An 18580-nucleotide genomic window follows, 5' to 3' on the forward strand; every position below is an offset into this window, starting at 1 on the left:
TTTACCGTTATAATTTGGACATTATTAGCTTAGGTAGAGGGGTCCAATCTTTTGTGTACAGGGTCTTAACCATTGTTTGTATAAAATCTTTTTTATGGTTTTTGTTTTTTAAAAATTATTTATATGCAGCTATGTTTCTACTATCAGATATGACTAAGTGCCCCTAAAATTTATTTTTGTTAATAGAAATAATATTATACATGAAGTTGAATATAGTGTATATGGTAAAATTTAAAATAGGGGGTTAGGTATGGAAAGAAAAGTATAAAACATAAAGAAAATTTTAAAATTTTAGAAAGAAAAATATAATAATATCTTAAATATTTATAACCTTATTGAATGATTAAAATAATGTCATCCCAGTGCATCATTTTTCAGATTACCTGGCGCACCGCGACGTGTCGAGCTCAAAGTACACTATAGTCCAGAGCAATAACATTAATGACTTTTCCGTTTTAATTTTATTAAAATATAATTTTTAAGAGTGCATCTTTTAAGAATATAGAAAATAAACAGTTAATTAATACTTTGTTTTATAATCCGCGCGCTTAGCGATGCGACATGACGAGCAGAATACTGTAGATTTAATTTTAATTAAATTTCATATTTATGGCGTTAATTTATAACTTATTTGAAATTAATAGAAGGAAAATGTTCATGTTTAACTTATATATATATGAATTTCTTTACTCATAAAATAATTTTCCATCAAAACCAATGTTTTTAAAATCAGAGTATGGGTTTTGGTTTCGCGTCAGGAACCCATAAAATGCTTTTTAAAATGAAATAATTTTAAGCTAAAAAAGATTTTACGCAGTGTGCAATTAAAGTTAAATTTCCATTAAACTATTTTTCTAAACAGAATTAACATCACGCACAACAATGCATTATTATATACACTACACTTGAGAGGAATTGGAAGTCGAAAACTCTAATGTTAAAAAATGTTTATCTACGTTAAAATTTAAATAAAACTACCATAATTTATTTACCATAGAAAAAACATCTTTTACTATTCTATTACGACAAAACGAAAGCCATTATGCAGGAAAGCATTACTTTCGATAGACAATGACTCGATTAAGTGTTAATGGCCACATTTTCTCCAATGACAAACCAAGGAGTATTGATTCTCAGCCAACTTATATATATATATATCTTATGACTGTCTGAGAGTAATCATTTCTTAAATGACTTTCTACAAACTATATCTTCTGTAAATGTTGACATTCTTTACAATCGTAAAATTTTTCCACTGTTTAACTTACTCTATTCGTCTGAATGTCTTTTTTCCTCCTCCTCCTCCTTCTCCTCTTCTTCTTCTTCTTCTCACATCTGAAGATGTTTGAACAAAGAATGCAAATGTCTTCTCATTTGGTCGAAAATAAAACTGACTATTAAAATAATTCAGAATAAAGTATATCTAATATATACAATACACATATTTTTTATTATTATTTTTATTTTTATGATATTATTTTAAAATATACTTTTTAAGTTTTATTATTATTACTATCATCATTATTGGATTAAGGAGAAAAGACTGCGTAAAATAAAAATAAAATTAATTTTTCTCCTATTTGAACGTATTAATTTACATATAAAATTATTATTTTTACACTTTTTAAATTATTTTTAGCCTTTATCGTGTATTATACGTAGCGCTTCTCACGTGAATTTTCATATACCTTTTGATATAAAATTTTATATATCTTGGCGCCAATTTTATATAAAATAAATTACTGTTTTATATTTAGATTTAAAAACGCTATCAAAAATTTTGCGATGAATTATTCATAAAATAATATTCTTTTCGTGTCGGCCTACGCGACAGCGCGTCATCGCGTGAGCCAACGCGAAAAATATATAATTTTTTTTTAAAGTTGCGTAATAAGAACCTTATCGAACTTCTTTTATAAAATAAATATTTTTCATAAGAAATTTTATTTTATATTATTTTAAATTATTTCGTCGTTATTAATTAGAAAAGAGCGCGAATTAACTGAGTTTCGAAGGAAGGCGAAGCGATGCGACGCGACGTCGCGTCGCCTGTCTTTGAAACTTCATTTATTTTATTCTAGAACGGCAGCTAAACATAAAAACAATTTTTTCTTTAATTTTTCGCATGAATAAACAGGTAATTCCATCAAAAATACGAAATTAGCGTAATAATGAAATTTGAAAAATTATAAATATTTATTTTTATAGTCAATACGTGATTTTAAATAAATAATGATAAAACTTCATTTTATTTTAAAAAAATTTTTGATTTTTCTCTTTTTAATTTATAAATTTATCACTCGAAAACTTTCCAATAATTAAATTTAATTCCCGTGACGTCACCGTTATAAAACGAAATTCAATTTTGCTATTGTTTATCACAAATTGAGAATAGTGTGACGTCACCGGTCGCCATGGATACCAATCAACTTCAATCTTATTAAGTACGAATAATGACGACACGAAATGTATCGTGTATATGAAGATGCAATTTAAAAAACAAAAAAAGAGGGTATTTAACTTTAACCACTTTTCAACTTTTCCCAACGACTTTTAAAAATTAATTAATGAATAAACTATAATTTGATACATCCGTTCGAAATTCTTATCGACTTAACTTTATAAATCTCTTGAAATTCTATGGGAAATTAATTAAAAAATTACTTTTATCCACGCGGAATTAAAACGAAAATATTGTTTTATGTACTGTACAGTACGTATCATAAGAATAAACAATATTGTGTATACTTAATAAACACATTAATTACATTTTTTTTCCTTATATAATCTTTATTGATTATATCAGTATGCAAAATTTATCAAAAAATTCTTATTTTTATATAGCTGAAACGAGTATTTTTAATATGTTTAGAAGTGACAGAGGTCTGATCACTTATATAGTGATTAATCTATGATAGACATATTACACACAGATGTGGCCGTATATCTCTTAACATCATTACTATTAACCTTAGTTTTTTTTTAATTTTATAATTCTACAATTGGAATTTTCTTTACAGTCTTTACAAAATCTAACAAATATCTACTAAGAAAACCCATTTTCTTAGTCACAGTTTAAAAAATTTACTTATTTTTTTAGCTGAGACAGTTGATGTTCTTACTAGAAAATGCTTGGATTTTAAGCTAATTTGAATGGATTATAGTTAAACGAATAAGAAATTCAAGACAAATAAAAGTAATTTAAATGCAAAATTGTTTTCTTTATCACTGACATTAACGTTAAAAAAAACGTCGTTTAAATCTGTAAATCTTTGAACTATAAAGACAAATTCGCTAAAATTTTAAAACAATGGCAGCATAATAAACAAGTTTTTGTCTATCTTGCATTTGTCACAAAGCCTATTAATGCTTGGAAACAGAAAAATTCTTGTATAAACTTTATGAGTTTTCATTTCTGTATGGATCATTTGTGATCCGTATAATTATTACTTTTAATATTAATACTTAACTTCATATTATTAATCGTATAATTTAGTAAATTAATAATTATAATATATTGCTTCGTTTTTACTATACGTTTTTTTTTTTTAAAACATCTTTTTATTTTCTTTTTTCTTCTTAAATTTAGGATCTTTGTCATTCTTGGAAAGTCAATAGTTAATAAAAATTTTATAATATCTCCTGTAAATTACAGTATACTTTGTTTTAAATACAATATTAACATGTTTTTACTCCTCGTTATATTCTTATTTGCTTTTAATTATCATACAACATCTCATGGAAATTCTTTTTTAAAGTAGGAGTATGTCTTAAAATTCGAAGAAATACGATAATATATTATAGATATATTACAGAAAAGTTGACAAAGTCAAACTTCAAAGAATTGTTCAATCATTTAATTAACATAAAAATAGTTTGTAGCTAGAATTATTAATGTTTTTATAGAATTCTTGTTTGCGTGCAATGAGCTTACATGTTTTTATCAACGAATAGCATGTTTTCATGCAAGTTTATTTTCATGCAAATAGGTATTTTGGCTATTTTAATAAATGTGATGCTAACTCGAATAACCTGTTTTGGATTCAACCTTTAAAAGAAATGACTTGATTATAATGCTAATTATTCTTTTTCCTTTAATTCTTTCTAAAATTCTTAAGACATTACACTTTTGAGAGACAATATTGAACAGTCGAGATATAAAAAGCGATCTTAAAAGTTAACATTATACATCCCACGTTCTCTAATATAATGTGGAAATACGGTATTTTTATCTCTGCAAATGTTAACAAATTTTAATTTTAGATTAATAAATTAAAAATAATTTTTAATTTTAGATTATTTTTTCAAAAACAAATCTTATATTTTGGTTAATTTGTTTCTAATTTTCGTCTTTGATTTTTCATTTGAAAGGAAATAATGTACAGGTACCAAGTGTCAACCTTCTCCAAGTTGTAGGAAGGTTGGTTTTTTGGTATTTTATCATTGACTTGGCAGTAATTCATTTGTTTAAAAATATCTTTCATATTACCTATAGCTAGACTGAAAAGAAATCTAGGCTAATTTACATGTGAAGATATTAGGAATTATTTTAACACACACACACACACACACACACACACACAGAGAGAAGAGAGAGAGAGGCAAAGGAGGAAGAGGAGGAGAAGAGGAGGAAGATGATTAAGAATAAACATGTGAGAAAATTAACAAAAAAAAGAAAAGAAAACAAATCCTATAGTAATGAAAAAAGATGCATTCTTCAGAAAAATATTGCACCATGCAACAGATTCCTCTTAATTAAAATGCTGCCAAAGTCCATCTTTTGTATTTATATTATTAAATCGAGTTTTAGTATTACTTTACGTCAGTTCAATAAATATTTTTTTTGTATTCATTACATATAATTTATATTTATACTGTAGCTATATATGAATATAACTTATAAATAAAAAGACTAAAATATATATTTTTTACAGTCTTTTCATGGTTTGTAAAGTGCATATCATTTTAATGATATATCATTATACACTTTACAAACCGAAAACGCTAATAAAAGCAAAATTTAAAAAATCATTTTATTTTCTTATTAGATAAGTTTACTCTAACATGAATGTAGACTACTGACACATATATTAACTGTAAACAGCTAATATGTGTGTCAGTAGTTCATGTAATAACTGATTACTTTTTATCTTATTTTTGCAAATATTTAAGCTATATCTCAAGGTAAATGTCTATCTCTATTTAAAAGACTCATAAGTACAAATATAAAACAAAATAATACCAACTTTAATATGATAAAGCTACTAAGAGGCTGTGGAATTAAGTATAAATCTAAGTCTTCATCTTATGAGATAAATTTCAAACCGTTTCTATCAAAATTCTTAACGAAAACCTCATCTTATTTAAGTATAAACTTTGAGATATTAATACTATTATTAACAATAAAATATCAAATATGTAAATTTGTATTATTTATTATTTCAAAGTGAATTCGTTTTAATATTTTAAAACCTACGAAAATGCCTTCGGGTATAAGAATTCTCTAGCAAAGTTTTGAAACTTTTAAATATTATCTACAATTCCTATTAATCAGTCAATTCAGATTATTAAAATGTAACAAAACTAATATTTGTAATGAGTAACAGTGAGTTAACATCTTAAGATCTTTCTACTAACTTTAATGCTAAACTTTATAACGATTAGCATGATAAGGATGCTAATAATTGAAAAGTTTAGTATTAAAGACTAAGTATGATACAGGAATCAAATGTTTTCCACTCTTTGTAACCTGAAGCATTATTCTTATTGAAATATATAAGAATTTCTATAAATCAATACATGCAAACAATATAAACGCTATGAATCAATTGCACAATTGGAGAATGTTCTCTCCATATACGTTTATGTGTCTGTACTATTATATTTCATCGTAAAAAAATTGTAGTAGAATATGTATTAATAAACGTCATTACTTTTATGTAATTATGCGCAGATTAATTATCAAATGATTGTTATTTTTTACAAAACTTCGATAATGAATAATGTAGAAAGACTTTTACAATGACGCTATTTAGTACACGTTCTGGGAGTGAAGAAGATAAAACCAGATCATATAATGTACAAAAATGCATCGTTGTAGAGTTGTGTAAAAATTTATTACATACAAAATGTATTAGAGAGTAAAAAATACTTTATAAACTATAATTATAATAGATCACAAACACATTTAAGAAAAAAGAGAAATTGTAATTACCATGGTTCGAGAACCAAGAACAAAAATTCGTTGATATATCTAGGAATATATTTCGGAGGAACGTTATTATATACTTTCAAGGATAATTAGGCTACTGTATTTGTTAGTGATTCTTTCAAACTGCACGAATGATTTACACATAATTTTTAAATGCTTTATGATCTATTAATGAGGTTGATTTTATCAGAAATGAGATTTTTCAAACTAACAAAATCCACTCTTATTACAAGCATCAACACCAATTAGATCTCATGTTTGTTCTTTGTAGTATGTCTTTTTAAATTTATAGGTAATAAATTAATGTCGCAAAGTTAAAGTTAGTGTTTTATAGAACGAGCTCTGGAAAATGTTCTCTAGTATACTATAAACAGATGACTTTTACTCGATGAACCTTTTTATGTTTTGTGGACATCGTTAAGATCTTTTTTAAAAGATAGCGCAATGTTTAATCGGATATTGTATATCTTTTCTATTGCTATGAAAATCCTCTGATCTAAATCTTTTGGTCCTTTATACGGTATGTGGGACCGTATAAAACGGTTGGTTTATCAGATAAAACATTAAATGAAAAACACTACGCAAAGGACAGGAACTAAGAAAACAATTCCAAATATTCTTGGAATTTGTAAACTCAACAATGAGACATTGTAAATAGGAGGAGATCGTTTTGAACATCGTTTGTAACGAAAAAACAAAGAAAGCATTTTTACAAAAATATAAAATTATGAATTTGCATAAGAAAGCAAATTTTTGCTAAATGCAAATACGTAATTTTATATTTTCATCTTTTTGTTTAAAATATTTCTCATGTAACAATTCAAAGATGATAGATTTTAAACATAAGTTTATAAGAATAGTTTTTATCTTGTCGATGTCTGAAAACATGGTAAAATTTTGTTCTAATCATTATTCTGTATCGTGATTAATAAATAAAATTTAACTTTTTCCAAAATTTTATACAGTTTTATCGAAAATTCAAGATTTATTTGTCCAAGTAAAGATATGAATACCGTTCCATTTTAAAGCAGAATTCTATAAAGTAATTAGAACGTTTTAATCAAAATAAATCGAAGACATCAATTTATCGATAATTGACATAAAAAAACAGAAAAAATACTTTTTTAAATGTTTTTTTAAATGTAATTTTAATTACACAAATGTATCTACGTAAGTAAAAAAGTAACTAATTTGTCAATTTTTTAAAACATGCATTTGGAATACCTTCTTTATTATATAAAGGACATTCCTCATCTGAATTAATCTATTAAATCGAGGTTTTACTGTATTATTTTTTAACAATAGAAAATAATTCTAAGAATACTTAAAAAACTTATTATTTTAATTAATTAAAGTATATATATATCTCGTGATTTGATAATTGTTTTATATTTACTAAGTTCATTTACTTAAAAATCATATTTTCTAGCATATATTTATTAATGTACTGTACGCCTATACATAAATATTTGAATAAAAAACAATAGTTATTTGTTTTCTATTCAAATATTTTTACAGTTTCATAATAAAAATACTCGTAAGCCATTTAATATTTAAATATATAACATTTTCTTGATAATTTAAAACGTTTCTTAGATAAATTAGCCATTAATTGGATTAACGTAGAGTTTTTAGAATAATGTCATAAATAAAAATGAATTAAAATCATTATCATCAAAGCATAATATAAATTTCTATTGTATAAGATAGTATAGATTACAAATATTAGTAAGTTATAGTATAAATAAATACACTAAATTTTGTAAAATAATAGAATTAAGTAAATAAAGGAGTCACAAAAGTCTTCAAGTTTTCGACCATAGGTCGAAAACTTGAAGACTTTTGTGGCTTTCTAGTCTGACTTGATAATATTAAATGTTATAAGTTTAATTTTTCTATTATGAATTTTGAGCTGTAAAAGTAAGTTTTCTGTTCGCTTATTAATAAAAGCATCTATATAGATACAATTTACGTATATTTTTTATGCATATATACTGCATAAAAATATGTATATAAGGCACATACACACACATTTATATATATACAGTATATATGTAGCAAATCGAATACGTATAAAAAATATAAACGCTTATGTGACTCGCTATACAACATGCGATCTTATTAGATCTCTCCTAAATCACATGCATCTTTTCATCTATTAAAGATTCTCTAGTTCCGGAGTAAAAATTTCTCTATGTTATATATAAGATATCAAGTAAAAACTGAAAATGATTTGCTAACATTAGAATTGTCTTAAGAATTATTGCTTTTAAACTAGAAATTTAATCGGCGATTTTCTTTTTTGTTAATTTTTATTTAAGATTTCAATTTATTCTCAAAAATCTTTAAGTAAAGTCACTTATTATTGATATCTTAATAATGTAGCTTAAAATTACCTAACAATCTTTTATAGAGAAGGTAAAATTTGTCTATAATGTCATGTTTTATCCAATTAAAAAATTAATCAAACGCGTTACAAAATTTTAATAAAAGAGAAAAATATATAATTTATTAAATTACTTATAACTTTTTAATTAATTTATAGTATTAAACCAGTAAGAAGCGAAAATGAAACGGTGGTTATGGATGATGAACTTAGAACTGCGATATTAAAAATAGGAAAAAATGTAGCAAAACTCACCAGAGGAAAAAAGAGTACAGATAGATTACCTATAGAAGAACCAGGTAAATAAATCAATTAATTAGATTTAAATATTTTTATATTTTAATTTTATGTATTTACAATAACAGAAATCATGACCATGGCCATGGAAGTTTACGTCGACGATATAAGTTCTTTTAATGCAAAGGATATGGTATGCCATAGAATTTAAATAATATTTTATTAATTAACATTCTGTAATAAAAGTTTATTTATTTAACAGTTGACGAATTTTAAAATCTAAATATAAATTTATATATTTTAGGAGTTTCGATTGGATATATATTTCAAACATTCATGGAAAGTGAATAAGGAAATTTGTAGTGAATATGTAAACTCTGTAAATTCCATAAATTTAAATATAACACTGGACGATCCTTTATATTTATCACCAGTTTATTTCTATTTATTTTGGTTACCGGATACCTTTCTGATTAACGCCAAAAAAATTGACACAATTACTAAAGAAAGCAGCACTAAAATATTGATTTTAAGTTTAGAGCCTGATGAATTGTGTAAATTAGAGCATGTAAGCAGGTGAGTTATTATTTTTTTTTATAATAAAATTGATTACATTGATATTAAGTTGTTACTAAATTCAATAATCTTGAATATAATAAAAAACAAACTATATAAAAAATCTGTATTAATATATAAGAAAGCTTCAAGTTTAAATATTATTTTAATATTTAATTGATGATATATTTCTAAATAATAATTAGTTGAGGAAGAAATATGCCAATTCATCTCTTTTGTATCAATTGTATGTATTCATCTCTGCCTAGACTTTCCAGCATTTGCCTAGACATTTTATTTAATTTATAATAAAAATATTTTATGTTTTTCACGTTCAACAANATTTCAAACATTCATGGAAAGTGAATAAGGAAATTTGTAGTGAATATGTAAACTCTGTAAATTCCATAAATTTAAATATAACACTGGACGATCCTTTATATTTATCACCAGTTTATTTCTATTTATTTTGGTTACCGGATACCTTTCTGATTAACGCCAAAAAAATTGACACAATTACTAAAGAAAGCAGCACTAAAATATTGATTTTAAGTTTAGAGCCTGATGAATTGTGTAAATTAGAGCATGTAAGCAGGTGAGTTATTATTTTTTTTTATAATAAAATTGATTACATTGATATTAAGTTGTTACTAAATTCAATAATCTTGAATATAATAAAAAACTATAAAAATAAATTGTATTAATATATAAGAAAGCTTCAAGTTTAAATATTATTTTAATATTTAATTGATGATATATTTCTAAATAATAATTAGTTGAGGAAGAAATATGCCAATTCATCTCTTTTGTATCAATTGTATGTATTCATCTCTGCCTAGACTTTCCAGCATTTGCCTAGACATTTTATTTAATTTATAATAAAAATATTTTATGTTTTTCACGTTCAACAATAAACTGTTTATGTTTATAGAAAGTTTAAATAGATCTATCAAAGTTATTGTTATATTTAACGATTCGTTTTCTATAATATAAACTTTAGTGTTTGTCACGCTCATCTCTCAAAAACTATTCATCACAGAAAATGTGTTTATTGTTAAGATTATATTTCTATACTTGAAAATAAACACGAAAAATGATTTTGTTAATGGTTTTCTGTATTTAATTCTGTATAAATGAGCAAATTTTTCATTCTGTTGTATTACTATATACGCATATATTTAGTATGTAAATATATTTTCACATTATAGTCAAACCTGTTAACAACGACTACTGATGTAAACAGAAACTGGTCGTTGTTAACATGTTATTTTATATGCAATTTTCGTTCAAAAACAAGTTCCTGAAAAGTAATGGCCGTTGTTGGGAGGTGACTGTATACAAATATATGAGTAATAAACCAAATCTAAGCGTAACATCCTCATAAAATTTCAAGAGACTTAATTAAATTATTTTAAAAAAATCTAATGAGCACAGGCAGTTCTCTGCATGATATATGAGATAAAGTATCTGAAATATTTTAACAGCTGATCAATGATTGGCAGATCCAGTAAAAGTAGGCGTATTTATAGATAATTCCGTTTATTTTCATATTGAAAAAATTTTCCATCATATTCTAATATTACTTAATTTTTTTATACTATTAATTAAAGAAAATTATGATTTTTTTTAAATTACAGCTTGACTTATTCAGGAGAACTTACTATAAAATTCATTATACTGAATTTAGAGTTGTAATAAAATTAAAATAAAAAAAACAAAAATAAATGATTAGCACATAATTGAAATTAATTAATAATAAATAAATAGAGTTAATTATCTATCCTTAAATATTATTTATTGGATTATCGAATTAATTAACTTTGCGTAAGAATTAAAAGCAAGAAAAAAAAACAAAATAAAATATTTTTATTTAATTAAATTAATATTTGAATAATTTTAAATTATTTTTCTTTTGCCGTCTTCGTATGGATTATTTAAATAAATTTCGAAAGCAGAACGGTCGCTGGATATAAATAATAAAGGAGATTTTCTTATCGTAAAAATATTCAAAATTTATTCGAGGGAGATAGCAAACGAATAAGAAAATTAGGAAAATTTCAAATCAAAAATAATATATGCAATAAATATTCGTGAATAATGGAACATTCGTTTGTATCGTTTACTAAATTAAATTTGAAAATAATAAAATATGATTTAAAATACAATTTTTAAAAATATTTAACTTAATAAAGTCATTTATTTTAAGTTAATAGTTAATTAAATTGTGTCATTTAATCGTGTAAAAATTTATTTATTTAATGTAAATATCCTTCATAATATTATATACTTATATAAATAAACATGATATGAATAATTTAACATACACAAGTTATTTTTTGTGTTAAAATATTTAAATAAACATTTACATAATTATATGTAACGTGTTAAATAAATAGATTATCTGGAAAATGTAACGTGCTACATTTCTTTTTTTTAACTCAGCTAAAATTTATTTAAAAAATTTTAAATTTCTATAGTGTAAATGTATAATTCTTTCTACATAAAGGATTTTTTATATAATCTTCTTCCACTTTTATCACATTTTATGCTAAAATAAAAGCATGTATATGCATACATGTCTTCTCGATTTTAATATTTTAAATGTGTTATTTCAATTACATCATTATCTTTATGATTATAAAGATTATATTGTTCATCACTTTCTTCTGCGCTCTAATTACGTAGAAATTATAATGGGAAAATATTTATAACTTCATGGAAATCTTTCAATTCGACATGGAAATGCTCATCATCTCACAAGTTTGAAGATACAGAGCAAATTTCGCTTTATTCTTTCTGATTTTTTTTTTATCTGTTACAACGATGAGGATATAAATCCTACACAAGAATGATGATGTATTGATTAAGATATGATTATTTTTGCATCTTAGATTATAGAGATGGACGGAAATTGCATAGAAAACAAACTGAGTATATCTTACGTAATGTAGATTAAATCGTTTCTTAAAGTTTAATTAAGCAAAAGCATCTTTCTAAATAATTCTTCTAGACATTACTAAATATTAAAGCCAAAATTCTGCAGGAAAATTCGTTTATAAATTATAACGATATTAAATATATCATTGCATTTCTTTTATATCCTATATAGGAAGAGAAATTAAAGCAATCTTTTTGCAAAAAAAATAAAATTAACATTATTTTCATTCAATATATTCGATAATAAATATAATTATTTATCTCTATATCTTTTGATGTATCATACAGTTAAACATTTAATGTCTTTCAGATTGGCGGTAGAAGTTGGATGTCAAATGGACTTTAAATTTTATCCTGTAGACATTCAAATATGCCCTTTAACAATGAGAAGTTGTAATTATTATTATTATTATTATCATTATAATAATATTTTTGAAATATTAAAATACATTAATATAATGTAATGTTTACTAAAGATGGATATCCTGAAACAATGTTGGTTTATAAATGGGAAAATGAATCTGGAGAAGTACCAATGAATCCAGATCTTAAACTATTACAACATTCTGTAAAATTAAGTAAAGGCAATGGATACAGAATTATGTTAGGCAGTAAGAATTATATTATTTATAAATTATATTATAATTCAATTCTAAATGTTTAATGACGCTATATTTACAGGAAGATATTCCATGTTATACATTAATTTTACCTTCGAAAGACATTTGAGCTACTTTGTAACGAATGTATACGCACCAAGTGGATTAGTTATAGTCATATCTTGGTTTTCGTTTTGGTTAGGAATTGATGTAGTTCCTGGAAGAATAAGTCTTTGCGTAACTTGTATCTTAGCTTTGATAACTCAGACATCTGGTTTAAGAAACACTCTACCTCAAGTCTCGTACATAAATGTAAGTAATTGAATTTCAATGTTTTATAAGGTACATGTACGAAATATATCGTAATTGTATACAATTTTGCTTCATGATAAAAGAAGAAGAAAGATGAATTGATTTTATCTAAACAAACATTTGTTTAATAATATTTAAAATTTAAATATCTATTTTAAATTTCTCATCCAATCAAATTTGATATCTTAAGAAATATCATCAGAATTCTTAATATATAAAAATTGAATTTAATATTCTTAGTTGAGAAAATTAATGAAAATGGAGGTGACTAATTTCTACAACTAATTTTTATTTATATAAAACACCGATTAATTAAAGAACTTTGAAACTTTAGATTAGTCATATCTGTTTTCAATTCTTAATTAATTGTTCTTAAATCTTAGTATCCAAATTTATATATATTAAAGTTTTCTGCAATGTTTCTAAAATATCAAATTAAATTAGTAAAGAAATTAAAATTGATGTGGGTATTTTTAAATTTTAAATTTCTTCAACCACTCATTGGTTATATAATCACATTTCAAACTAATCTTCATTAAAATTATTTCAACTTTTCACGCTTACTTATATCGCTGTGAACTATGAATATTCAAACAATTAATTTACTTAATTTAATAACCTCAAACTATTTATATTTAATTTCGTTTCTATCAAATTTCTAAGTAATTATAATTAATCACAGTTTACATATTATGGAATAAGTTCAAGAGAGATGCTCAATATATGAATTTTCAATAAAATATTTTAGGATTTTAATGTTTTCTTCTATCATATAATTAGAATTAAAGCAATATTTAAAAAAAAAGAAAACATTTTTAGCATTTCAAACAGTACAAAATACGTTTCTTTACAGGGTTTGGATATCTGGATGATTTCCTGTTTACTCTTTGTTTTCGCTAGCCTTTTAGAATTTACACTCATTTGGTTTATTGATAAACATCAAAAAGACAAAATGGCGAAGGAGGAAGAAAAACCGGAAGCTGAAATAAAGGTAAGACCGTAATTATTCATTAAGAGTGAAATATATTAAAAGGTATCCTTTGTGGTATCTTCCATTTAGAACGAACCACCTGCACCTTATTACATAGACATGGAAAAGGGTCAAGGGCGAGTTATTAAACCATATTGTACTTGTGAATCGCATAAAAGAAAACAGCACGAGAGATTAATGACACAACCCAATAAACCAAAATGGATCGAGGAAGAAATAGAAGAAGAAGAAGAAGAATGTAATATAATTTGTAATTGTTCTCTAAAAAATATTTTAATAATAGATAAAGCTTCGAGAGTTATATTTCCATTGTGTTTTATAATTTTCAATGTAATTTATTGGCCTCTGCTGTTGCAAAGAAAATATTAAGACAAAACTAATATTAAAAAGTCACTAGTTTTATTTTTTATATAAATATATTCATCCATGGATTATGTAAAAATGAAATTTTTACGAATCTCATAACATATATTTTATTTATAAAGTAATCTGTTTAATAAAATACCATCACACTATATATAAATATTTTACTGTGTCGTTTTTTTTAAAAGTACTAACGGTTAAAATTACAACTAGAAACATGATGATTGCGATTGCAATTTCGTGTAGAGGAATCATTCAAATAAACTGTAAATAAATGTAATAAAATTTAAAGGTGATAGAAAAGATAATAAAGGTTAAATTGAGACGTTTCTATATGTAATATGCCGTCTTCTGTGATATATGTAAGATGTTAAAGCTGAAAGACTTTACAAAGATTGAAGATATGCTTTTTCTTAATTATGAGTGATTTAAGAATTGTTTTGAATAATAAAATTTTCTTAATTGTGTTAAAATTGACTAATTGAATGACTAGTTTATTGGAATTATATGATTGGTTAGCGATATGATTGTCTTAATGACGATTGGTTAGCGATATGGTTGTCTTAATGACGATTGGTTAGCGATATGGTTGTCTTAATAACGATTGGTTAAACAAAGATAAATATAATTAGATACTTTCTACACAATTAAATACAAAGATAATTTCTATTCTTATTTATTTATTTTTATTATTTACAATATTGTCGTTAAGATATATTTCTAGACGAATTTTATTTTATAGATAAAATGAATCACAAATTTTTTTACATAATTTTATTCTTTTTGTCGTTAATTAGCGAAGTTTTTCAAAATTTATTTGTCGAAAAAATTATATAGTAACAATAAAAGATGATATATTTATATTTAACCTTATTTTCGGACTTAAGTATGTATTAATTATTGAAATGTATAGACTACATTTAAAATATATATATGTGTAAATTCTCAATCATTAAGAAATAATTACACTGTATATAACGAAGTTTCATTACAAAACTACTCAAATGAGTAGTTTCCAAACGAAAATTAATCAATCATTTAACATATTAATAAGCTTATAATGATTTAGATTAAAATATCCTAGTTGTTTATTATTAGTATATTTGTTAATTAACATATTTTGAACACAATACAGTTTTTACTTAACGTATATTGTGAAAATAGAACAAATTTTATTTAATACAACTCTTGAGTTATATATGAATTATACATAAACCATACAAAAATTAAATTAAAATGAAATGATTTAAAAACAAGTTTAACAGTAATTGTAAATGTCTTAATGTTAAGTAAATAATGAAAATGCCATTTAAATAACACTTTTTTTTCATATTCTTCATATTCTGTTGTATACAATACATATATTGTTTATCCATTACTTAATTGAACTTATAATTTGTGAAGAATATCTATTGTTGAGATGCTTAAAATTTTGAATAATTGAAAAAATAATTTATAAAATTTATATCATGATTATTCTTATTGCGTCTGTGAGTATGTCTTATATTTGTAGTATCATCTAAAATTATTATACCTAATTCGAGGCATCTTTTCCCATTGAGTCATCTTATCAAGATTTTTTTTTCTAAATACATTAAATACTACTGTATTTAGAAAATTCATTGATAATTTATTGATAACTAGAACATAGAATAGATGGAAATTTCATAATTAATTAATATTTATTATCGTTTGTTTAAATAATGTTGAATGTAAATGATATTATTTCCATTTAACAATGGCTAGATATTTTTGAGATTACCTAAACGAATTAAATTTACTGAGAAATTAACTTTGCAGCTATTTCATGTGGAAATATGTTACTAAAGTAGAGGAAACTCTAAACATATTTCTCAATAAAATCTAAATTAAATCTATTCATTAAATAATATAAATTAACGAATTTTTCCCTCAGGAAAACAACCAAAAATGATCACTTACACAAAAATTTAATTCCATTGTTTAAATGTAACCCTTTCATTATCATTGAATAATATTAATTATCGGAATTCTTTCTAAGAAACTACATTCTATACGATAATTAATTTCTTTGTAATTTAAAAAAAATAATATTAAAATTATAATATAATTATAAATTAAACGATTATATTTGCTACTTAGCTTCGGGATAGAAATTCAGGATATAAAAGTGAATAGGCAATAAAAAAAACTAAAAAACAAAATCTTTATATAAAAAAAAGTGTGAAATTGCCCGAGGTCTATAGTGTAGTTTAAGGACTCTCTATTTGAGAATACAACTTAATAGGTTTTTCTTGAACTGTGGGAAGGAAACGTCTACGTTAGTAGAGCAGAAAACATTTGTTCCTTAATCATTCTCTGTTTTTTTTCCCTCTTGTTTTTGTGTTTTTAGAATTAGAAAAAAAAGTAAAATTACTTTATATTTTAAAGACAACTTTGATTAAATACAATTTCTTAGATAAATAAAAAAATAGGCAGTAAGAATTATATTATTTATAAATTATATTATAATTCAATTCTGAATGTTTAATGACGCTATATTTACAGGAAGATATTCCATGTTATACATTAATTTTACCTTCGAAAGACATTTGAGCTACTTTGTAACGAATGTATACGCACCAAGTGGATTAGTTATAGTCATATCTTGGTTTTCGTTTTGGTTAGGAATTGATGTAGTTCCTGGAAGAATAAGTCTTTGCGTAACTTGTATCTTAGCTTTGATAACTCAGACATCTGGTTTAAGAAACACTCTACCTCAAGTCTCGTACATAAATGTAAGTAATTGAATTTCAATGTTTTATAAGGTACATGTACGAAATATATCGTAATTGTATACAATTTTGCTTCATGATAAAAGAAGAAGAAAGATGAATTGATTTTATCTAAACAAACATTTGTTTAATAATATTTAAAATTTAAATATCTATTTTAAATTTCTCATCCAATCAAATTTGATATCTTAAGAAATNTGTTTTTGTGTTTTTAGAATTAGAAAAAAAAGTAAAATTACTTTATATTTTAAAGACAACTTTGATTAAATACAATTTCTTAGATAAATAAAAAAATTTCCAGTTTTATGTACGTGTTCGAGGGTGGATGATTCGTTTATTGATTGATTTTATTCAAACAAATCGAGATTGTTTTTGAAGATATTTTTTGGTTTGTTGAATATTATTATATAGAAAACACGTTTAATAGACTTATTTTGTAGAAGAGATTATACTTTACAGAGAAACGAGAGAGAAAATTGATGATGATAATTAATATCGATCGAAAGGGAGAATGTTTTAAAATTGGTTTCACAATGTTTCAATTTTTAAAATTTGTTCTACATTTTAAGAATTATGTGATCACGTGGATTTTTTTAATGGTTAATTAGCGATGAAATCATATTTTATAATAGGGTGTAGCGAGAAAACGTTCGCAGAATTCATCTAGGTGTTCAAGATGGGGTCGAACGAAAATTTCAGTGCAAACGAATGGGTCAATACGTATGATCGATTGTTGGTGGAGGCAACAGTAGCTGCCTGTTGATGCAGTATTTAGTAGTTGTGCAAAAGAACCAAAAGCAGACATCTGCTGCTGTTGCTTCTGTGACAACAGATACTGATCCATGTTGTTTAATTTGGAATTTTTTGGAAAATCCCCCTTCTTCTCTTCTTCCAGCTCCTCTTTCACATCCCCATCTTTCTGCTTTGTGTGTAATTTGTTAAATCCTACAAGTACTAAACTAAGGATTAGTCCAGTTAATGAAATATTTACTTCGTTATTAATTACGAATCGATTCTTTTCTTAAAAATTACAACTAAAATTAAGTTTTAAAAGATTAATAACTTTTTAAGAATTTTACAAATCTTTTTTTATGGGATGTTATTGTATAAAATTGGATTATTTCTATATATAAAAGTTTTTAATAAGATGATATATTTATATTTAACCTTATTTTCGGACTTAAGTATGTATTAATTATTGAAATGTATAGACTACATTTAAAATATATATATGTG

General features: G+C 24.2%; 1 protein-coding gene across 1 annotated transcript; it reads left to right on the plus strand.

Annotated features, from left to right (window-relative positions):
* Positions 1–7715: 7715 nt before the first annotated feature.
* On the plus strand, positions 7716–14597 carry LOC111629465 (glycine receptor subunit alphaZ1-like). Its single transcript, XM_023373384.1, has 10 exons — positions 7716–7748; positions 8757–8896; positions 8963–9027; positions 9139–9406; positions 9753–9984; positions 12637–12719; positions 12803–12937; positions 13008–13237; positions 14091–14228; positions 14298–14597. The coding sequence occupies exons 2-10, from the start codon at positions 8794–8796 to the stop codon at positions 14595–14597; spliced, it is 1554 nt and encodes a 517-aa protein (XP_023229152.1). The 5' UTR covers positions 7716–7748; positions 8757–8793.
* The last annotated feature ends 3983 nt before the right edge of the window (positions 14598–18580 follow it).

Source organism: Centruroides sculpturatus, unplaced genomic scaffold, assembly GCF_000671375.1.
Source record: "Centruroides sculpturatus isolate CEXI.00-Female unplaced genomic scaffold, Cexi_2.0 scaffold85, whole genome shotgun sequence".
NCBI classification, from domain to species: Eukaryota; Metazoa; Arthropoda; class Arachnida; order Scorpiones; family Buthidae; genus Centruroides; species Centruroides sculpturatus.

Coding starts and splice junctions, on each gene's coding strand:
- LOC111629465 (XM_023373384.1), top strand. CDS start 8,794: ATGGATGATGAACTTAGAACTGCGATATTAAAAATAGGAAAAAATGTA. Junction 9,985..12,636: donor AAATTAGAGCATGTAAGCAG/GTGAGTTATTAT, acceptor AATGTCTTTCAG/ATTGGCGGTAGAAGTTGGAT. Junction 14,229..14,297: donor AACCGGAAGCTGAAATAAAG/GTAAGACCGTAA, acceptor TCTTCCATTTAG/AACGAACCACCTGCACCTTA.